General features: G+C 36.8%; 2 protein-coding genes across 4 annotated transcripts; both read right to left on the reverse strand.

Moving 5' to 3' along the window:
• Positions 1-231: 231 nt before the first annotated feature.
• On the reverse strand, positions 232-4,096 carry LOC132187230 (peroxisomal (S)-2-hydroxyacid oxidase GLO4). Of its 3 annotated transcripts, XM_059601469.2 has the most exons (12): positions 4,008-4,096; positions 3,385-3,531; positions 3,178-3,302; positions 3,046-3,092; positions 2,897-2,974; positions 2,610-2,734; positions 2,360-2,417; positions 2,137-2,199; positions 1,830-1,899; positions 1,435-1,535; positions 1,029-1,133; positions 232-601 (listed from the first exon to the last, which is right to left on the reverse strand). In XM_059601469.2, the coding sequence occupies exons 2-12, from the start codon at positions 3,525-3,527 to the stop codon at positions 422-424; spliced, it is 1,095 nt and encodes a 364-aa protein (XP_059457452.2). In that variant the 5' UTR covers positions 3,528-3,531; positions 4,008-4,096; the 3' UTR covers positions 232-421. The 3 variants fall into 3 exon arrangements, with proteins under 3 accessions (XP_059457452.2, XP_059457453.2, XP_088374066.1); XM_059601470.2 differs by lacking the exon at positions 3,046-3,092 and having other exon boundaries at positions 3,278-3,302; XM_088517940.1 differs by lacking the exons at positions 3,046-3,092; positions 3,385-3,531; positions 4,008-4,096 and having other exon boundaries at positions 3,178-3,250.
• A 12,067-nt stretch (positions 4,097-16,163) lies between these two features.
• On the reverse strand, positions 16,164-21,013 carry LOC132186830 (peroxisomal (S)-2-hydroxyacid oxidase GLO4). Its single transcript, XM_088517942.1, has 12 exons — positions 20,755-21,013; positions 20,176-20,324; positions 19,971-20,095; positions 19,840-19,886; positions 19,488-19,565; positions 19,242-19,366; positions 19,034-19,091; positions 18,050-18,112; positions 17,694-17,763; positions 17,195-17,295; positions 16,966-17,070; positions 16,164-16,566 (listed from the first exon to the last, which is right to left on the reverse strand). Exons 1-12 carry the CDS (start codon positions 20,920-20,922, stop codon positions 16,387-16,389), a joined length of 1,269 nt encoding a protein of 422 aa, XP_088374068.1. The 5' UTR covers positions 20,923-21,013; the 3' UTR covers positions 16,164-16,386.
• Between the last annotated feature and the right edge of the window lie 1,697 nt (positions 21,014-22,710).

Below are 22,710 nucleotides of genomic sequence, written 5' to 3' on the forward strand. Positions count from 1 at the left end.
TTCTAAGCTACTCTTCGAGAACAGCTGTCCATTATAGTTGGGCTGGCCTTCACAGCACAAACTCAGCTGATTCTCTTCTACCGTTTGAACTGGTACTTGCAGGAAGCCTCAGAGTGCAGTTTTTTATATATGTGACCACGAAGAGGTAATGTTCTATTTATCGTTATAAGAAGCAATATAATTATATGAACAGTATTGAGATTGAACATTCAAATTAATCTGCTTCAATACAATGCTCTGTTTATAAGTTTACAGCAACAAGACCAACTAATCATTGAAGAACTGCCAAATTGTCTGAAACCTCACCAAGCATGCAAATTTATGGTGAACTGTGCATCCTCACATAATTTTGCGCATAAGATCAATCATCAGAACCATCTTCCGTCTAGAGGATATTATTTTTAACACCTTTCAAATGATATTATAGCATTGAGAGGAGTCTCTCACGCTTTGTTCTTATGTGGCTCCTGGTTATATCCTTCACACTTGGACAGCCTGAAAGGGCCATAGTCAGCTCGAGCTCATCCTTCTGCATCTCAATTACCCGTTTTACGCCATATTCCCCCTTCGCCGCAAGCTCAAAGACCACAGGCCTTCCTACCTGCAGGCCTTTCATATATCAATTACTATGAAAAAGCAAGGGCAAGGAATTTAAAAACCACACAAGTTTAAGTGAACACTATATTTAGGAATGAGAGAGAGAGGAGCACAATCTCAAATTAATCAGTCCCACCAAGTAAACAATTGGTGTTATTGAAGATTAAGATATACCTCCAACTGGAAACGAGAAGGAAAATAGAAGTCATGCTACTCTCCATTTCTCTATTCAAATGTATTCAGCAGTCTCAAAGTGCAAAATGTTTCTATGACATGGATATATACCATGAGCAACTTAAGAAAGCTTTCTCACTTATGCATTGACTTAAAAGAGAAGGATGGTCTGAATAAGAGTAATAATAGTACTGGAGAAAACAGTTTTAAGAAAAGATTCATATGTTAGATAAACAGATATGGAGTGAAGAGCTTACCAAAACAGCTTGTGCACCAAGGGCTAATGCCTTGAAGACATCTGTTCCTCTACGCACTCCTCCATCTAAAAGAACAGGAACTTTCCCTCCAACAGCATGAACAACCTGCAATCCATTGTATAAAATATCCTAAACAGGTAATGTGACCTTGCTGATTGAATTGAGTTACCAAAGAGCATACTAACAACTGCACTTCTAAAACAAATCTCCAAACAGAGGAAATACTGCGCAGGACATGTCCCAGCACATATACTTTTCTGGCTTTAAGAGCTACCCATTTCTTAGGAAGGATTGAGTTGAGGATGACTTGCTACAAGAAATCCTTTCTTTTAATACACGCACTTACTGAGACTCTGGAAGACTACATAAATTGCATCACCAAACCTGTAGAGAAATAGAGAGTAACCTCTTCCAGAACAGAAATAGTGGCAGGAGTATAATCTAGCTGGCGAGCTCCATGATTTGAGACAATAATACCATCAACCCCAACTTCCACGGCCTTTATTGCTGCCAATGGTAGAACATCAAATATTGAGCAGGAATTCTCAACAGGGGAACAGGCAAAGGACTATCATGTTTGAACAAAGGAATAATCTTCTATATAACCATTCTCATATACGTGGGATTAAACCTTTTTCCCTTTTGATTTTAACGTTGACAATAGCCTGAATATTTGGTTGATATTGTCAAGCTTACAAGTAGAGAAGGTTCTTCTCTGACTTCTGTACTGCTCTGAACAAGAATAATAATAGTGGTTATATAATAATAAAAAGATGCAAATATTATAAATGGAGATGTTACCATCTTCACGAGTGAGAACTCCCTTGATCAGAATTGGCAAGTTTGTTATAGATCTTAACCATCCTAAATCCTGTGGATGTTGCCACACAAAATTATAAGCTTCAGAAACCATGGTCCTTGTATACTTCCAAAAATTGTAAGTGGACAAACTAAACTGTATAACACTTTAATCAGTTCTATTATGAGTAAAGAACTAGTTTTGAACATTCAAGTGCAAGGAAAAAAACACGATTGTCCGAGTAAATATTTTCCCAGCATATTTGCAACAGCATATTTCAGGTAATCAGAAAAGTTTACGGATACATACCCTCCAACACAAAGAAGCATCAAAGGTCCCTTTTACAAAAGCTTCTATCTTTGAACCTTTATCCTGCAAAAAAAATTGATTCATTGAATAACTGTAATGTAAATAGTTTTAAATTTTAAACAACATTCACACTCCAGTTAACTTGCATGCATATGCTCATTGTTGTACATTCACATCCGTCACATTTAAATAAGAAAATTGGGAGTTGAACAACTCCACTCACATTGTCAACTTCAGCTGATATGAGGCCTTCAAAATTCTTCAACTGTGGTGCAATCATTCTACAAAAATTATTAAAGTCATGTATCAAATTAGATTTAAGATAAAGCTTGTTGTGTCAGTCTGAAAGGTAAAGTAAACAACATATATAATGATCCCAGATACTAAAATTTGTGCTCCATCCTCATTACATGAAGAACTTTATACCCAACTGTGAAGGCAAGTGTCGTTAAACAAAAAGAGATCATATTTACTTGTTCCTTATGTCTGCCTCCCTTCGACCAAGTCTGGGAGCATCAACTGTTAGGACAATGCCCTTGTATCCATTTCTTTCAGCTCTCTGTATGAGCTGAGCTGATACATCTCGTCGCTTGTATACCTATTCCCAGAACAATACTAGATTACAGTGTGATTTGCTACCAACAGAACCACCAACACAATGACAACAGCAACCCAAAATAATTAAGAAAAAAACACAAGAAGAAGTGCTGCCACTAAAGCAATACAAAGTTCACAAATGAGCTAAAGAAGGAGTGAATACATATAATTGAAAAAACCGAATAGCATTGCAGCTGGAAGCAACCTCCTCCACAGTACAAGTAGACATGAAGGACAAAACCTGCAAATAAAAATTAGTTAAAATTCATGCACCTCAGCAAGCAAATAGCTCAATATTTGTTAAATCAACACCATTATTGTGTTGCATGCTGCTGCTGCTCTGGCAGTGGCAACCTCTACTGGAATAAACACAGTTAGCAAGCAAATTAGAATTGAAACAAATTTCAACTGAGAGTGAGAAAACTCTTCCAAGAAGATTTAGACCTTCAGGATGTGCCAACTTATGCCTAGCAGAAGGAGCAATCATACTGGGTGCTGAGACTCTGTAACCCAAAACAGTGGTTGACAAATCTATTCTGCTTACATCTACAAGAACTCTTGGCCGGAGCCTGAGAAGCCATAGAAAGTGCTCAGTAAAAAGATTTTGTATCCAGTTTGCAAAAACAATCATCAACAGATTTAACAGCATACGTAATTCTATGAAATGCTTCCACATTTTCTTTAAGTGTGTACTGATCCTCAGCTCCCCCATTATAGTAGTCATAATACATTTTTGGAAGAGCTTGCCTCGCCAATTCTTGAAACTCGTTCACATTAACCGGTTCACCCTCCATTATCCTGGAAACATGAGCATTAAATTGATGTTTTACTTTCTACCAATCTCAAGAGACTACACCATATAAAGACATTGATTATGATAGTTGCTATAATTTTAGGAATCTCCTAAAAAAATAGGCGTTGCTCCTGTTTAGGGCCTCAAAACTTTTGCTTGGTTTGGCTTATATAATGATAATCATCAACAGATTTAACAGCATACGCAATTCTATGAAATGCTTCCACATTTTCTTTTAAGGTGTATTTACAATGGAAAATCAATTACTCCATTAAAATCTTAAACACCCAGCAAATATTCGACACATGATTAGTGAAAACTCCCCAATATTTGAACAATTTAAGGAGTAATTATCAGCTGGAAAGCAGAATAATTTTGAATGTGTAGGTGTTTGAGCGCGTGTTGGTAGGATATTCCAGGAACAGTTGAACGCATGTTTGTTGTCTATATTTAGCACATGATCTGCAGAAACTGCACATACCTATAATAACTGGGAAACCCGCCCCTAGAGTTCACACAATCCGAACAGCCACCGCAGGGTTACAAGCAAAGATTTTGACTAAAATTAGAGAAGAGAAATGTGTAGAGAGTTGTACCTGCTACACTAATTTTGTCTGGATTTAAATAAGTACGATTTTTTTTTTTTTTTTTTGAAAAAAAAAGAAGGTAGAATGCCATTTATGGCCAAATGCCTGCTCAAAAGTCAGAACAGAAGCCCCTTAGTGGTGTAATTTGTCCAAATGGACAAGGTCGCAATTGTCATTGGGTAGCATTAAACATGATTGGTTACTTAGTGGGCTACTGCCAACCCGCAAGGCAGCAAGGCGACCGGAATCATGGTTATTCTATGGTTATTCTACATAGGAAGGGTCTATACAATAGGAATCACATATTTTCTTTCGGGTCAAATTGAGTTGTAGTCTAACTCAGTTCCATCAGCACATCAATAAGATCCGACTAGTAGTAATAGAATTCAAAATTTTCATTTCCAGAGTCAAATTTCACTTTACTTTGAAAATTTTATTGATGCCACTGAAGTACCAGCTGATGAATGATAATACTTTGTTTATGTTAATTGTCATGAATAAAAGCTATAGATAGAAGATGTACAAGTCATTCTAACCTCAGTAAATAGGTTACAAATAAGTGTTGTAAGGGCAAAGTTTGAGTTTCAAGTTCAATATTTATCGCCCTAACAAGTCATAGAGTAATGATACAATGCACGCCTGGCGTGCATCAACAGTGATGCACGCCAGGCACAAAATTTTTTATTATTATTATTTTATTATTATTTTTTAAAAAAACAAAAAAAAAAAAAAAATTTGCACTGGCGTGCGTGGGCGTGCCACACACGCCGCGTGCATTGTATCATTACTCACAAGTCATAATATATGTCTAAAGCAACAGTTTTTAAGATTATAACTTTATTCCTATACCCAAGAGGTAGTTTAATTAGTTGAGACCACGTTTAATGAAACGGAGGTCACTAGTTCGAATCTCTATCTCCCTCTTGTGCCGACATATTAAAAAAATAAAAAATAAAAGATTATAACTTTATTCCTGTTTCCAGTCAAGACTATTTTTTATATTTTAATATTTTGAGATCTACAACAATAATTTCATTTGGGTCTAGAACTTATATATTAACCATGGGGTGTGTTTGACAACAAACTTATCTAATTTTTTTTTCATTTCTCCCAGAAAAAAAAAAAAAGCCATCTTTTTTTTTTTTTTTTCCCTATTACTAAACAATTCTGTCACTTTTCTCTGAAGAAAATTTAGGCCTTGTTTGGTAAAGAATAAGCCCTTTACAATGCACTATTCATGATTGGTGAGAAAAAAAATGAGTGTAATAATTAGTATAGAAAAGTGAAAAAGTTTTATTAAAAAATGAGAAAATGTTGTTTTGTAGTGATTTTTTTATTTAAATAGTAATAAAAAGTGAATGATGTGATATAAAAAGTAAAAATATTTTGATGTTAATTTTTTTTAAAAATGAGATGAATAGTGTGGAGAAATGTGATGTTGTTTAACAAACAACACCTCAAATCCCATTTCACTATTTTGTTTTGTTTGAGTGTGCTTTATTTGGATAGGCGGCCTATTCTAAAGCCAACAGTTCTAATTGGTCTATCAAAAAAGAAACAAATGTCAACTCAGCTTTGAAACATGTTCATGTATGTCAGTAGGACATGGTCTATCTTAATTATTTGGGCTAATTTCATTTTAGACCTTTGAATTATCAAGCGATTTGACAAATCCTCAAACTTTAAAAACTCTCAATTTGAACCTTTGAACTTTCAATTGCAGTTAATTCGAACCCATCCGTCAAATTTTAAACGTTAAAAGTGAGACAATGACGTTTATACCTCTGACTCTTTCATAAAATTTCAAATTTACCCTTAATTCAAAAAAAAAAAAAAAAAAAAAAAAAATCAGATATATTTTGGTCTTTTTGGGTGTTGCCTTTAGAAGTTAATGACTAAATCTGACGGAGTGGTTCAAATAGACTATAATTGAAAGTTTAGGGGTTCAAATTGAGAGATTTGAAATTTGGGAGGCTAGTCAAATCACATGGTAATTCAGGGGTCTAAAATGAAGTTAACCATAATTATTTTAAGAGTCTTATTACACATTATTCTCTATTACATTTTCATCCATTCCTTTTAAAAATCTAACGTGGATTCATCCATCTATTATACGAACATGGGTAAAATATGAGATAAAAAATGATTGGGGAAATTTCACTTACCCCCCTCAAACTTTCACGCTTTTTGTAGATACCCACCAATTGTATAAAAATTCTCACTTTGATATATCAAACTTTCGTTTCGTTCCAAATACCTCCCAACCGTTAGCTTTTGCAGTTAAATCACACGGTAGATTTAGTAAAAGACCTTTATACCCCTAAATTTTTTTAAAATTTCAAATTTACCCTTATTTATTATAATTATTATATTAAAAAAAAAAAGAGGAAACTGTTTTCTGTCATTCTCGGTGATCTTCTAGGCCGTGGAATTTTCAACGTCGACGCCGACTCGTGGAGGTTTCAGCGAAAAATAGCAAGCTTGGAGCTTGGTTCCATCTCGGTTCAGACCTACGTGTACGAGATTGTCACCTTTGAGATCCAATCCAGGCTAATCTCTCTTACAATCTGTAGCAGGAAAAGAAGACAGAGTTTTAGACTTGCAAGACGTGTTTCCCCGCTTCTCCTTCGATAACATTTGCAGATTCTCGTTCGGTTAGACCCAGGTTGTCTCTAGCTGTCGCTTTCCATGTCTAGTTTCGCGCTTACCTTCGACCTCGCGTCGAAATTATTGGCGAAGCGAGCCATGGCGGCCTCGCCGATTATCTGGAAGAGAGTTGCTACAGCTATGTTCTCGTGCTCTATTCTTGGATTTGTGCCTCCTGTTCTGTGTTCCTCTGTGTGGTTGCTAATCCTTCTTTGCTTTTGGGTTGGGCTTTATCGTGGTCTCTTCCACCTCATACTTGGATGAGGTGTGTGCTACCGAACTTGCCATTGCCGGCAGAGACACGATGATCATCAGGAGGGACATTAGAGGGAGTTTTGTTGTAAAAAATACATGGTTTCTTGCTCTTTCCATTTTTGGAAATTGTTGGAAGTCCAACATTACCTGGGTATCAAGGAGATGGGCCATTTATAAGGTTGAGGGGAAACCTCAACTCTTGATCTAGCTTTTGGGTTGAGTTAAGCCCAAGACCCATTTCTAATATGGTATCAAAGCCTAACCCAATTAATTGGCTGTGGGTTATGCACCTCCCTCCCGTGTGGATCACAATTGGTACCCAGACTCTGGGGCCTCGCATCACATCACTTCAGATCTTGCCAATCTCAACTTGAAGGCCGAAGAATATGGTGGTTCTAACCAAATTCGTGTTGGTAATGGTACTAGGCTTTCTATCAAGCATATTCGGACTGCCCAAATTTCTACCCCTTCTCTTCAATTTCGATTAAATAATGTTCTCCATGTCCCTCAAATTCGGAAAAACCTATTGTCTGTGCATCAATTTACCAAAGCTACAAAAACTTATTTTGAATTTCACCCATATAAATTTTTTGTGAAGGACCAAGCTACGGGGAACACTCTTCTGCAGGGGCGGAGTAATCACGGGCTTTATATCATTCCTCCTTCTTCATACGTCAATAAAGTGTGTGATCCAACTGCTTTGGTGGGTGAACGTGCGTCTGTGTCAAGTTGGCATTCCCGTTTGGGTCATTCAGCTTTTAGTGTCATTCGTCGTGTCTTATCTTCATTCAAGCTTCCATTTTTGCAAAATAAAAAGGACTCCATGTCTTGTGCTGCTTGCCTTGGATCCAAGAGTCATCAACTCCCTATCTCCAAGTCTCTATATCGTAGTAAATTTCCTTTAGAATTAATGTACACAGATGTTTGGGGTCCTTCTCCTATTTGTTCAAAATCTGGTTTAAGATATTATGTTTCATTTATGGATGATTTTAGTCGCTATTCCTGGCTTTTTCCAATTATGTGCAAAAGTGATGTCTTTGATATTTTTTTAAAATTTCAATCTTACGTTGAACGATTTTTTAACAGAAAAATCAAGTGTGTCAAATCTGATTGGGGAGGCAAATACCGCTCTCTCCATAAATATTTTCAACAAAATGGCATCACTCACAGACTATCTTGTCCTCATACCCATCAACAAAATGGGGCAATTGAAAGAAAACATCAACATATTGTCGAAACTGGATTAGCTCTTCTCTCTCATGCATCTGTTCCCCTTCGTTTTTGGGAAGATGCTTTTGTCACGGCATGTTATCTTATAAATCGAATGCCAACAAACACTTTACAAAAAAAATCTCCATTTGAAATTATTTTCAAAATTCAACCTGACTACAATTTTTTGAAGGTTTTCAGTTCAGCCTGTTGGCCAAACTTACGACCCTACAACACAAATAAGTTGCAGCCTCGGTTTGTCCAGTGTCTCTTTCTTGGGTATAGTCTTTTACACAAAGGTTACAAATGTTCGCATATTCCAACCGGTAGAGTTTACTTCTCACGAGATGTGATATTCCAAGAAGAAATCTTTCCTCTTTCCCAAGCTGAAAAATCGCCTTCTTTGTCCTCATCTAATGCATCAATTTTGGGTCCAGCTCCTTTTCAACTCTCTCTCCTCCAGCCCGTGAGTTCTCTACCAGCAGCAAGTGTGCTCCTGCAAGCTACTTCACATGCACCTTGCCTTACCCACATCACTCCTCACATGCCAAACAGCCAATCTACATATGCACAAAGACCCACCCATGCGCCTAGACCAACAACCTTATTAACCGGTCCCTCAATGGTTTCCCAAGCACCTCCCACAAACACATCTATGACAAGTCCCTTTCAAACTCATCAATTTCCTGCCACAGCTGTTGAAAATCCAGCACCTAGCCCACCTGAAAATCACTCAACAACCGTAGCTCACCTAAACTACATTCAACCCGTGAACCCCCTAGTCTCACCCACTCCTACGTCTGTAGGTCCCCACATTACAAACCAAAATATCCCTACCAACACCCATTCCATGACTACAAGAGCCAAACATGGTATTATCAAACCAAAAATACCGACCGATGGTACCACAAAATATCCTCTTCCTCATGCTCTCCTAACCGAAGCTAACTTGGATTTGGTAAAACCAACTTGCTACTCTTTTGCCCTCAAGCATCCGGAATGGAGAAAAGCAATGAATTGTGAATTTGATACATTGTTACAGAATCGTACATGGAAATTAGTTTCCCCTTCGTAGGCTCAAATATTGTAGGATGTAAGTGGGTATTCCGCATCAAACGACGGGCTGATGGTTCAGTTGAAAGATACAAAGCACGTCTTGTTGCCAAGGGCTTTCATCAACAACCTAGTGTAGACTTTGGTGAAACCTTCAGCCCTGTAATTAAACCAACTACGGTACGTACAGTTCTTTCTATTGCAATTTCAAATGGCTGGGCTATTTGTCAAATTGACATAAACAATGCATTCCGACATGGGGTATTATCTGAAGAAGTTTATATGACTCAACCCCCTGGATTTACTCATCCTCAATTTCCTCAGCATCTATGCAAGCTGCAAAAAGCTCTTTATGGGATAAAACAAGCCCCCCGAGCTTGGTTTTCAAGGTTAAGCACTCGTTTAATTGCTCTTGATTTTGATGGTTCAAAATTTGATACGTTATTGTTCATATATAAATATGTTGTCATGACAATGTATGTTCTCATTTATGTGGATGACATAATTATTACGTGCTCCAGTACTACTGCCATAACTGATTTGATCTCAAAATTGCACTCTGAGTTTGCTATCAAAGACCTTGGAGGTCTGAATTTTTTTCTAGGAATTGAGGTTCTATATCATTCGGGAATTACATACCTATCTTAGCAACGGTATATCCTAGACCTCCTAACTCGTACAAAAATGGGTGATGCAAAGCCGATTGCCTCACCAATGGCTACATCAACAAGTCTCTCAGCCTTTGAAGGGACTATTTTTAAAGACCTCACTCTCTACTGCAGCACAATCGGCGCTCTCCAATATTTATGCATCACGAGACTGGACATTGCCTTCACTGTCAACAAGTTGTCACAATACATGCACAAGCCTATTGAGCCTCATTGGCAAGCTGACAAGCATCTCCTGCGCTATCTCAAAAAGACAATGACATTTGGTCTACAGTTTCGACGTTCCTCCTCAAATTGAATTCAAGCATTTTCTGATGCAAATTGGGCGGGCTCCTGTGATGATCGCCGTTCTACAGGAGGTTTCTCTATTTTTCTTGGCCCGAATCTTATCTCTTGGAGTTGTCGTAAGCAAAAAATGATTGCTCGGTCTAGCATCGAAGCCGAATATAAAGCCCTTGCAAACACTGTTGCTAATATCCAATGGCTAAAATCATTATTGCATGAACTTGGTGTAACTTCAATTCAATCTCCAGTTTTGTGGTGTGACAATATTGGAGCAACTTATCTTTCCTCAAATCCAGTCCATCACGCACGCATGAAACACATAGAGATAGACTTTCATTTTGTTCGTGATATGGTCAACAAGAAGACACTTGCCATTAAATTTCTATCTACTAAAGATCAGCTTGCGAATATATTTACCAAGCCTCTATCATCTACGTGGTTTGCATCTCTTCGTTTCAAGCTCAACGCCGTTTCTTTACTGTTGAACTTGAGGGGGCGTGTTAAGGATAAAGATAAGTCTCAAGATAATCTCCAAGTTCAAATTCAAAAGAGTCTTCAAGATAAAGCTTCTCAAGATAAAGATTATAAGAGGAGTTAGAATTTAAATTATATGTTTCAGAATTCAAATGTATTTCATATCTCTTAAAATTAAAATGTATTCTCAAATCAATAAAAAGTTATCAGAAGTATTTTCAAATGTTTTACCTTACCTTAAATTGTTACCTTACGTAACAATTTACAGATTTGAGAATACATTTGAATTCTGAAAGATATAATTTAAATTCTAACCCCTCTTATAATCTTTATCTTGAGAAGCTTTATCTTGAAGACTCTTTTGAATTTGAACTTGGAGATTATCTTGAGACTTATCTTTATCCTTAACATGCCCCCTCAAGTTCAACGGTAAAGGAATGACGTTGAGCTTGAAACGAAGAGATGCAAACCGCGTAGATGATATAGGCTTGGTAAATATATCCGCAAGCTGATCTTTAGTAGATAGAAATTTAATGGCAAGTGTCTTCTTGTTGACCATATCACGAACAAAATGAAAGTCTATCTCTATGTGTTTCATGCGTGCGTGATAGACTGGATTTGAGGAAAGATAAGTTGCTCCAATTTTGTCACACCACAAAACTGGAGATTGAACTGAAGTTACACCAAGTTCATGCAATAATGATTTTAGCCATTGGATATCAGCAACGGCGTTTGCAAGGGCTTTATATCCGGCTTTGGTGCTAGACCGAGCAACTGTTTTTTGCTTACAACAATTCCAAGAGATAAGATTCGGGCAAAGAAAAATAGAGAAACCTCCTGTAGAACGGCGATCATCACGGGAGCCCGCCCAATCCGCATCAGAAAATGCTTGAATTAAATTTGAGGAGGAACGTCGAAACTGTAGACCAAATGTCATTGTCTGTTTGAGATAGCGCAGGAGACGCTTGTCAGCTTGCCAATGAGGCTCAAGAGGCTTGTGCATGTATTGTGACAACTTGTTGACAGTGAAGGCAATGTCCGGTCTCGTGATGCATAAATATTGGAGAGCGCCGATTGTGCTACGGTAGAGAGTGGGGTCTTTAAAAATAGTCCCTTCAAAGGCTGAGAGACTTGTTGATGTAGCCATTGGTGAGGCAATCGGCTTTGCATCACCCATTTTTGTATGAGTTAGGAGGTCTAGGATATACCGTTGTTGAGATAGGTATGTAATTCCCGAATGATATAGAACCTCAATTCCTAGAAAAAAATTCAGACTTCCAAGGTCTTTCATAGCAAACTCAGAGTGCAATTTTGAGATCAAATCAGTTATGGTAGTAGTACTGGAGCACGTAATAATTATGTCATCCACATAAATGAGAACATACATTGTCATGGCAACAGATTTATATATGAACAATGATGTATCAAATTTTGAACCATGAAAACCAAGAGCAATTAAACGAGTGCTTAACCTTGAAAACCAAGCTCGGGGGGCTTGTTTTAGCCCATAAAGAGCTTTTTGCAGCTTGCATAGATGCTGAGGAAATTGAGGATGAGTAAATCCAGGGGGTTGAGTCATATAAACTTCTTCAGATAATACCCCATGTCAGAATGCATTGTTTATGTCAATTTGACAAATAGCCCAGCCATTTGAAATTGCAATAGAAAGAGCTGTACGTACCGTAGTGGGTTTAATTACAGGGCTGAAGGTTTCACCAAAGTCCACACCAGGTTGTTGATGAAAGCCCTTGGCAACAAGACGTGCTTTGTATCTTTCAACTGAACCATCAGCCCGTCGTTTGATGCGGAATACCCACTTACATCCTACAATATTTGAGCCTACGAAGGGGAAATTAATTTCCATGTACGATTCTGTAACAATGCATCAAATTCACAATTCATTGCTTTTCTCCATTCCGGATGCTTGAGGCAAAAGAGTAGCAAGTTGGTTCTACCAAATCCAAGTTAGCTTCGATTAGGGGAGCATGAGGGAGAGGATATTTTGTGGTACCATCGGTGGGTATTTTTGGTTTGATAATACCATGTTCGGCTCTTGTAATCATGGAATGGGTGTTGGTAGGGATATTTTAGTTTGTAATGTGGGGACCTACAGACGTGGGAGTGGGTGAGACTAGGGGGTTCACGAGTTGAATGTAGTTTGGGTGAGCTACGGTTGTTGAGTGATTTTCAGGTGGGCTAGGGACTGGATTTTCAACAGCTGTGGCAGGAAATTGATGAGTTTGAGAGGGACTTGTCATAGATGTGTTTGTGGGAGGTGCTTGGGAAACCATTGAGGGACAGGTTAATAAGGTTGTTGGTCTAGGCGCATGGGTGGGTCTTTGTGCATATGTAGAGGGGTTGTTTGGCATGTGAGGAGTGACGTGGGTGAGGCTAGGTGCATGTGAAGTAGCTTGCAGGAGCACACTTGCTGCTGGTAGAGAACTCACGGGCTGGAGGAGAGAGAGTTGAAAAGGAGCTGGACCCAAAATTGATGCATTAGATGAGGACAAAGAAGGCGATTTTTCAGCCTGGGAAAAAGGAAAGATTTCTTCTTGGAATATCACATCTCGTGAGAAGTAAACTCTACCGGTTGGAATATGCGAACATTTGTAACCTTTGTGTAAAAGACTATACCCAAGAAAGAGACACTGGACAGACCAAGGCTGCAACTTATTTGTGTTGTAGGGTCGTAAGTTTGGCCAACATGCTGAACCGAAAACCTTCAAAAAATTGTAGTCAAGTTGAATTTTGAAAATAATTTCAAATGGAGATTTTTTTTGTAAAGTGTTTGTTGGCATTCGATTTATAAGATAACATGCTGTGACAAAAGCATCTTCCCAAAAACGAAGGGCAATAGATGCATGAGAGAGTAAAGCTAATCCAGTTTCAACAATATGTTAATGTTTTCTTTCAATAGCCCCATTTTGTTGATGGGTATGAGGACAAGATAGTCTGTGAGTGATGCCATTTTGTTGAAAATATTTATGGAGAGAGCGGTATTCGCCTCCCCAATTAGATTGGACACATTTGATTTTTTTGTTAAAAAATCGTTCAACGTAAGATTGAAATTTAACAAAAATATCAAAGACATCACTTTTGCGCATAATTGGAAAAAGCCAGAAATAGCGACTAAAATCATCCATAAATGAAACATAATATCTGAAACCAGATTTTGAACAAATGGGAGAAGGACCCCAAACATCCGTGTACATTAATTCTAAAGGAAATTTACTACGATGTAGAGACTTAGAGAAAGGGAGTTGATGACTCTTGGATCCAAGGCAAGCAGCACAAGACATGGAGTCCTTTTTATTTTGCAAAAATGGAAGCTTGAATGAAGATAAGACACAACGAATGACACTAAAAGCTGGATGACCCAAACGGGAATGCCAACTTGACACAGACGCATGTTCACCCACCAAAGCAGTTGGATCACGCACTTTATTGACGTATGAAAAAGGAGGAATGATATAAAGCCCGTGATTACTCCGCCCTTGCAGAAGAGTGTTCCCCGTAGCTTGGTCAAAAAATTTATATGGGTGAAATTCAAAATAAGTTTTTGTAGCTTTGGTAAATTGATGCACAGACAATAGGTTTTTCCGAATTTGAGGGACATGGAGAACATTATTTAATTGAAATTGAAGAGAAGGGGTAGAAATTTGGGCAGTCCCAATATGCTTGATAGAAAGCCCAGTACCATTATCAACACGGATTTAGTCAGAACCACCATATTCTTCGGCCTTCAAGTTGAGATTGGCAAGATCCAAAGTGATGTGATGCGAGGCCCCAGAGTCTGGGTACCAATTGTGATCCACAAGGGAGGGAGGTGCAGCAACATAGGCGTGAGCATTTGATGTATGCTCTTGTTGAAAAGAATCATCAAATCGGTGGTGACATGTGAGAGCTCCGTGACCAGTTTTTAGACATACCTGACAAAAAAGTCGGGATTGAGAATGAGAGGATCGTCCACCACGCCCCTTGCCACGCTGATTTCCAAATTGGTAAGGTGGACGATTTTGCTGGGAGTATCTCCCACCACAGCCATAATTAGAATTGGATGGAGAATGGCGGTCTCCACGTCCACAGGTTGGCCTATTTTTAGTCACAAAGTTGGCATCTCCAGGAGCAGCATCTAGTGTTGCAGCAGTCATTACGGTTGAGAGGAGTGAGAAAAAAAATCTGAATGGGTAGTGAGATGGGAAAAGAAAAAAAAAAAAAAAAATAGGTGGCAGTAAAGAAAAACTGACGTGAGTAAAAAAATAGCTCTATACCATAAGGACTTTGATAATTAGAAGTATTTTCAAATGTACTGCCTTACCTTAACATTGGTATAGGCTTTATATTTATAATTAAAGTTGTTACAATAGATAACAATTTACAGATATGAGAATACATTTGAATTCTAAGAGATATGAAATACATTTGAATTCTGAAACATATAATTTAAATTCTAACTCCTCTTATAATCTTTATCTTGAGAAGCTTTATCTTGAAGACTCTTTTGAATTTGAACTTAGAGATTATCTTAATACTTATCTTTATCCTTAACAGAGAGAAAGAGAAAGAGCAGACACCCACGACATTTGTGACCCAGGCATGGGTCAAGTTTTTTTTCCAATTTTTTTTTTGTTTCATTATTCTGCAAAAGAAAGAAAAAATGGCCCTCTTCGGAGAATATGGGGACTCTAGCTCCGACCATGTCAACTATGATGGTCTCGCTGCTGCCAGTCCTTCCACCAGTGAATGCTGGCACGGCTACTTCCCGAGCCTCTGTCTAAGTCCTGCCAAAGACAAAGGTGAGACCAACCTTATTATGATTAGCGAAGTCCTTCACAACTCTGTGGAATGGTTTGCTAAAGGAAGCAATCAAAACGGTGCATACTTTAGCCACCGAAATGAAAAATCAGCAGCGGATAATGGGCTGTTCCATCCAAAATGACCTCCTCTCAAGATTCATGGCTTCCATCGAGGACGACGAATATCTCTGCGACATCGTCGTAAGCTTCATATTGGCTCGACGTGACACGGTGGCCTCCGCCTTGACAAGCTGCTTGTATTTGTTATCGCAGCATTCGGGCATTGAGGCTGCAATTCGGGTCAAGTTGGAGCGGGTCAAGGGTATTTTAGGAATTTCTAGGGCATTTTAGGAATTTTAGGTTTTTTTTTTTATAAAAAAAAAAAAAAAAAAAAATTTAATAAAGAAGAAGGGTATTTTAGGAATTTCACAACCCTCCATTAGAATTTCATAGAAAATCCTAACGGAATGGACAAAGTGAAAGGAAATAAAAATTTGATACATCAAAGTGAGAGATTTTGAACAAGGCAATGAGGGGGTGCCTGCAAAAATCGCGAAAGTTTGTGAGGGTAAGTGAAGTTTTCCCAAAATAATTTATATTATTTCTCTTATTTTAATAAAAAATAAAAATAAACTATACCAAACTTAGTAGTAACTTTTGTAAGTAGAACGTTAAATTCACAAATTTGAGATTTTGTAAAGGTTCCACATGTGAAACACAACCTCATTTACTTGAACTACAAGAAAATATATGGGAGATGAAATTTTCCATGGTCCACCCCACTATCTTAATCATTGAAGATAATCCCATTACAGAATTTCATGTATGATTGATGATCTGAGTCATTTATCTCCACCATATAATCTTAATGCTTCAATAATATGAGATTAAAGCATTGAAGGGAGTCTTTCACGCTGTGTCCTCACACGGCTTCTAGTAATATCCTTCACACTAGGGCAGCCACATAGTGCCATGGTGAGCTCAAGTTCATCCTTCAGCATTTGGATGACTCGCCTCACCCCATATTCCCCCTTTGCTGCCAGTCCATAGATAACAGGCCTTCCAATCTTCAATAACATGTATCAGCATTAGCTTTGAGAAAGAAAGAAAGCAAAAATTGGTTATAACCATAATTGGCACTTTTTAAATTTACCATCTGAGAAATGCTACATGTATTTTTAACTATTTACTCCTTAATGTGATAGTCAAAATCATCATTGAATTTTAGATGACTAATCTGTATATTACACATCAATAGCGATTTTTTTGGTCGGAGTAAGCATTTGTAAGTGCGGTAGCATTTATCGCACCATAAACCACAGATTGCTCTTGATTTCTCCTTTAAATTAAACATATCCAGCAGTGTCAACGTGCAAGGTGTTTCAATGATCCTAAATATTTACCTTCAAAAACTTGAAAGATTTTATAAATTAGATGAATTATATAGTTTGGGGGGGAGATCTTACAAGGACAGCTTGTGCACCAAGGGCTAATGCCTTGAAGACGTCCGTTCCTCGCCGCACTCCTCCATCAAAGAGAACAGGAACTCTCCCTCCAACAGCATGAACCACCTTCAAACACAAGATACACAAATATCCTCAAACGTTTACATCACAGAGCTTAGTTAGTCACTTTGACTTTTAAGGCTCTTATTTTCAAAATTTCTTGTGGGAGGCAGTAGATATAGAGCCTCACCTCTTCCAGGACAGTAATAGTAGCAGGTGTATAATCAAGCTGACGAGCTCCATGATTGGAGACAACAATCCCAGCAATACCTACTTCTGCAGCCTTTATTGCTGCAATATATAGTAGCACATCAAACGTTAAGGGATATTTATATCAAGGGCATGTAATGAGGCAGTATTTAAATGGATTTATGTAAAAAATTTCAACATAGAGGGTATGAAAGGAAATAAATAGAAAAAGAAGATAACTTGAGTAGTATGTTTAAAACAGGGCTCCTATACGTGAATTTCTAGAGGAAAAAAGGTATTAAAGAGTTTCCAGAGTACGCGAAACTTTTTTAATCAAAAAGATATAAAATCTTAAAATGGATAAGTTTATATTTCAATTCATTAATAAATACTAATTATAAACAACTGCTAATTGCATTGAAAGTTTAAAGGTTTAATTAAGGCAGAAAAGGTTCTTTATGTTTTGTAATTAAAGGTAAGGAGAGTAAGTATAATCTTACCATCTTCACGAGTAAGTATTCCCTTGATAAGAATTGGCATGTTTGTAATTGATCTTAACCATTCTATGTCCTGCAGATTTTGTGAGGCACTAATTAAACCATGGTTCTAGAATGCGCTGAGGTAAAACTAAAATTAAAGAGTACAAAATATGACCGCTGACAGCAATATCTTTTTCCTCCAGCCCTTAGAACCTCCCTATCTCTAATAAACCGTAGGTCCATGGTATAAAAACCATGAGACTTTGGCAGCTAGGCATACTTACATCTTCATAACTCATAAGTCACATATCTAAACTTTCCTGACATATTTCTACAAGCATATCAGAAAGTAAGCAAAATAGTTGCATTTTTTATACCTTCCAGCTCAAGGAAGCGTCCATTGTCTCGTTAGCATAAGCTTCTAAGTTTGAACCATTATCCTGCAACAGTTGAGTTTCTGAATAATCATAAGTTCGTAGCGATATTAGTGTACAAGTGTAAATAACCAACAACACTTGCATGGCACACATATGTGCGCCTCCACACACACATTACATTGGCCTGTAAATGATAAGACATTCTACAATCAATGTATTATGCAACTGCAAATTATAATTCAACAATATAACGCAGTCCTTTGAATAAACTTGTATTGTATTATGAAGTTTACTTCAGTGTTATCTTAAGGGTTCCAAGAAGAGGGATACATGATATACTACTTTCTCTAGTACATTATTAAGTATCTAAAGCTAGTTCGGGCAAAGTCAAACAACGGTGTCATAGCCCACATACTAATGTTTGGTGAGAAGTGGTTACTTGTGAATCACATGCAAGCAAGAACAAACAGTGAAACCCCACAATAACATAGCAACAAAAAAGGTAGAAATTTACAAGAAAAAAAAAAAAAAAAAAAAAAAAAGAGATGAAAACTAGATTTTAATTAGAAAGAAAGACAACTGATAGTTAATTTTGTGATATGAAGGAAACTTCTTGAAATGAGCAGGTCACATTTGTTACATCCATTTATGACAGACATGGCACAACCAATGCATGGTTGAAACGTATTCATTGTGTACCTTGTGCTTTCCATTATTCATTTTGACAAACAGGTGTCGTGCAGCATTAGACACTTCACTGATCTTTTTCTTTTTCTTTTTTTCTTTCTCTCTCTTCTGTTTTTCTGGTGTCAGATAATGAGCAGACTAATGGAGAGTCATTTGGCTTATCAAAGGAGAAATGATATGGTACAGTTAAAGTGATCTATTTTTAAGAGAATACATAAGACAGCTTGGTAGATAGAATAACCTCATAATTGTTAACCGGCATATTTAGATTCAAAAGTTTGGAAATATTCCACTCACAAATGCAGCTTCAATTGATAAGAGACCCTCTAGATTCTTCAATCGAGGTGCAACCATTCTGCAGTTGTTATCACCAGTTTAAGAGTTAAATTAGGCACAATTCATTGTGTACTAGATAAAGCAGTTTATGCCAAACTTTGAAGGCAACAAAAATTTATCATGCTTTCAAATAGAACCAAAAAAAATAAAAAGAGGGATGATATTTCACTTGTTTCTTATGTCTGCCTCCCTTCGACCAAGTCTGGGAGTGTCAGCAGTTAGGACAATAGCCTTGTATCCATTTTTTTCAGCTCTCTGTACCAATACAGCTGCTATATCTCGCCTCTTGTATACCTATTCACAAAGGGTTACCAAATTTCAGTGTGTATTTCTACCAAACATGATCACATTTAAGGAAAGGATAACAAAAAAAAAAAAAAAAAAAAATTATAAGAGAACAAGAAGAATACAGTACATATAATTGAAAGAATCGAACAGCATTGCAGCTGGAAGAAACCTCCTCCACGGTGCAAGAAGACGTGAAGGATAGCACCTATAGTAAAATGTTAAACTATCACTTATCTCAAAAGCTTAAGCTAATAGCAATAGATGAATTTAATCATTTAATTTATTCTAGCAATGCTCTTTATTAAATTCGAACTCAAAACCTCTATTTTGATATCATGGTAAATTATCGCTAATCCCAAAAGTTTGAGCTAATAGGAATTAATAAATTTAATCATTTAATCTATATTCTAACACAAAATATAACTCAGTGTGCAAGGTCCTTGTGTAAGCATATGAGCTCAAATTCGTTATAAAATTACCATGATGGTTTTACATGCAGCTGCTGCTCTGGCTGTGGCAACCTCCCCTACAAACAGAAAATCAAAAAGTATTAGCATTTGGCAGGGGGGGAGGAAATCTCAACTGAGGCTTTTTCCAAGAGGATTTAGACCTTCAGGGTGTGCCAGCTTATGCAAGGCAGTTGGAGCGATCATAATGGGCGCCGAGATCTTGTAACCCAATACAGTAGTTGACAAATCTATTCTGCTTACATCCACAAGAATCCTGGGCTGAATCCTGAGAAAAAGCCATGAAAAATGATGGGTAAAATGCCAATATTAAGAATTAGCAGGTTTTTTTTGCACATTAACAATTACGTGATTCTACGAAATGCTTCCACGTTCTCTTTCAACGTGTGCTGGTCCTCAGCTCCACCAGCATAAAAATCATAGTGCATTTTTGGAAGGGCTTCCCTGGCCAATTCTTGGAACTCGTTCACATTTACTGGTCCAACTGCCATGATATCCTGGAACACATGGACATATATATTTTCAATGGATCCATCACCATAACCAATAGCTTTGCTATAGTTGAAAAACATGGGGAGTACAAATTCAGTATCCATGAGAATTGAGATGCACAAGCAAGCCTTTAATTAATATGCATAATAATATTCACAAGACACAGACACAGACACAACCACTGAAAGTTACCAAAGTGCTCATCTATAAAATCAATTTCCAAGCACACCATCTATTTGATATTTTAGAATTTCACAGCCAAAATTGTGGGGCGAAGATCAATTAGGACCTCAAACACCTCTGTTGCCAATATGTAAACCAATCAAAAATTTGGTTTTGACCCACATGCATATCAACAAGAACGAATTGAAAACACATGCTCCATAAAAAAAAGAAAGGAGAATCTTGTATCAAATCTAAGTTACATTCATTTACCATAAGCTTGCTTTGCTTTCCTTCTTTGTTCTTCTTGTAAGAAACTATGGTGGCTTGTACAACTGAAAATGTGTGGGAAGGGCTTAAATAAAAACAAATTCTTAGAGAATACTTGGGAATTATATGGGAGAAAGGCGTAAACAACTTGACTTTGAAAGATGAATGCATGGAATTTTGTGTTTGGAGAGCTCTGATTCCTGATCGACGTGGATTGATTTGACGCACACTTTTTGACACAAAACAAACACTTTGACATGGATTGATGGCTTCAATTTCCACTTTACAGTGATGTACAGATGTGCCTCCACTTTGGTAGTTAATTCCCTACAAAATCACAAGGCAGAAAGGATAAATAATCCAATTAATATGCAAGGAAGATTAGATGGGTTGGCTCATAATTTTGATAAACGCTTTTTAATTGAATAATGTTGCTGTATATTATGGTTTCACTGCACTCACAAAAAATATGATCAAATCAAACGTCAGAAAAAAATATAATCAAAATTATTAGCAGTGAAAACCTTACATACCACCTCTAACCTTCTATCACATTTGCAAATATATTTTTAAACTTTAAAAAAGGTGTCAATTTGTAGTTATCATCTTTCAAAAGTTTACAATGTCAACACTCTCGTCAAAATTAGCGTTAAATCAAATCAGAGTAATTTGGAGATTTTACTTTCTCAGTTAGGATTATCCTGAATTTGGATTACATTACAAATTTTTAAAATTATAACTTTAAACATTCATGTAAGAGTCCGTTTGGGATTGCAGTTTCAATAAGTGCGATTTTAAAAATAGCATTTTTGAAATCGCTACTTTTTAAAATTGTAAAGGCGTTTAGTAAAACATATTAAAAAGTATTTTTTTATTAAATATTTGTTATGCGAATTCATGATTTTTGTTTAAATTCGTACTTTTTCAAATAAGCACCTCCTAGCTTGCTTATTGAAATCGCAAATTTTTTTTTCTATTTTAAATTAAGTACCTTTTAAATCGCAATTTTAAACGTCTTACATTTTGTTATATCTTTTAAAAACACAAATTATTTTTATAAAATTGTAATTCCAAACACACCCTAAGTATGTTGATGCTCTAAACCCTTCATGTTTTTCATTAATAAAGAGGACGATTTAAACCACTTCAATTATAATTGGTATGTAGTATGGGTATGTGTGTCGGCGCTGAAATCGACATGCAGCAATAATTGGCAATAACATGCGATTCAACAGGCCAATGGACAAAAATTGTATGGGCATAGTTATAATATTAATTAAATAAGAAAATTTGGAGTTTTCTATAGGATTATGTTTTTATCTTTAATGATGTTGCCTGCCAAAAAATAAAAAACCATTTCCATGCACCCAGAGGCAGAAGCAGAACTATGTATTAACTTGGGGAGAAAATTTTAAAATTGCCTCTAAAGTTTATGATTTTTTATGAAATGTCTGCACCAAAATTAATTTTTACTCCCAAATTTTTATTTTTTTAAAATCTTGTCCACCCAACCATGTCTAATTCCACCCTATGATACTGAGGACAACATCCATCAACATTATTCATAACTCTACTTAGAGCATGTTTGAAATTGCGTTTGAGAAATAGAGCTTTTAAGTTTAAAAAAACTTTTAGGAAAAAGCTTCATTTTTAGGCTTTTTGGACCCTTAAAAGCGCTTTTAATTTTTTTTATCAAATGATTTTTTTTTTTTTCCTTAAACAGACTTTTTGAGTGTTAAAAACACTTTTAAGTCCCTCAAATGCAATTCCAAACAGGTCCTTAGCCTTTTGATACTTAAAAAAATCACCTAAATCACGTAATTGTAGGAGATCCTGACCCTTGTTCAAAATAAGTAATTTCCGAGAAGCCGCCCAACAAAGTACAAGCATTTAAAGAAAACACAAAATTCAACGAACTCGTTGAACAAAATAATCTCTAAGCTTCCACCAAAATCGCCA

This window comes from Corylus avellana, chromosome 6 (genome assembly GCF_965113065.1).
Source record: "Corylus avellana chromosome 6, dhCorAvel1.hap1.2, whole genome shotgun sequence".
Classification (NCBI taxonomy): Eukaryota; Viridiplantae; Streptophyta; class Magnoliopsida; order Fagales; family Betulaceae; genus Corylus; species Corylus avellana.

Excerpts from the sequence above, each read along its gene's own strand:
- LOC132187230 (XM_059601469.2), bottom strand. The coding sequence starts at position 3,527 with ATGGAGGGTGAACCGGTTAATGTGAACGAGTTTCAAGAATTGGCGAGG. Across the intron at positions 3,303-3,384 it reads GAAGCATTTCATAGAATTAC|GCTCCGGCCAAGAGTTCTTG; the intron begins GTATGCTGTTAA and ends ATGGCTTCTCAG. Across the intron at positions 2,735-2,896 it reads TTCGGTTTTTTCAATTATAT|GTATACAAGCGACGAGATGT; the intron begins GTATTCACTCCT and ends TTCTGGGAATAG.
- LOC132186830 (XM_088517942.1), bottom strand. The coding sequence starts at position 20,922 with ATGCATTCATCTTTCAAAGTCAAGTTGTTTACGCCTTTCTCCCATATA. Across the intron at positions 19,887-19,970 it reads TAAGCTGGCACACCCTGAAG|GGGAGGTTGCCACAGCCAGA; the intron begins GTCTAAATCCTC and ends TTCTGTTTGTAG. Across the intron at positions 17,764-18,049 it reads ACGCTTCCTTGAGCTGGAAG|GACATAGAATGGTTAAGATC; the intron begins GTATAAAAAATG and ends CAAAATCTGCAG.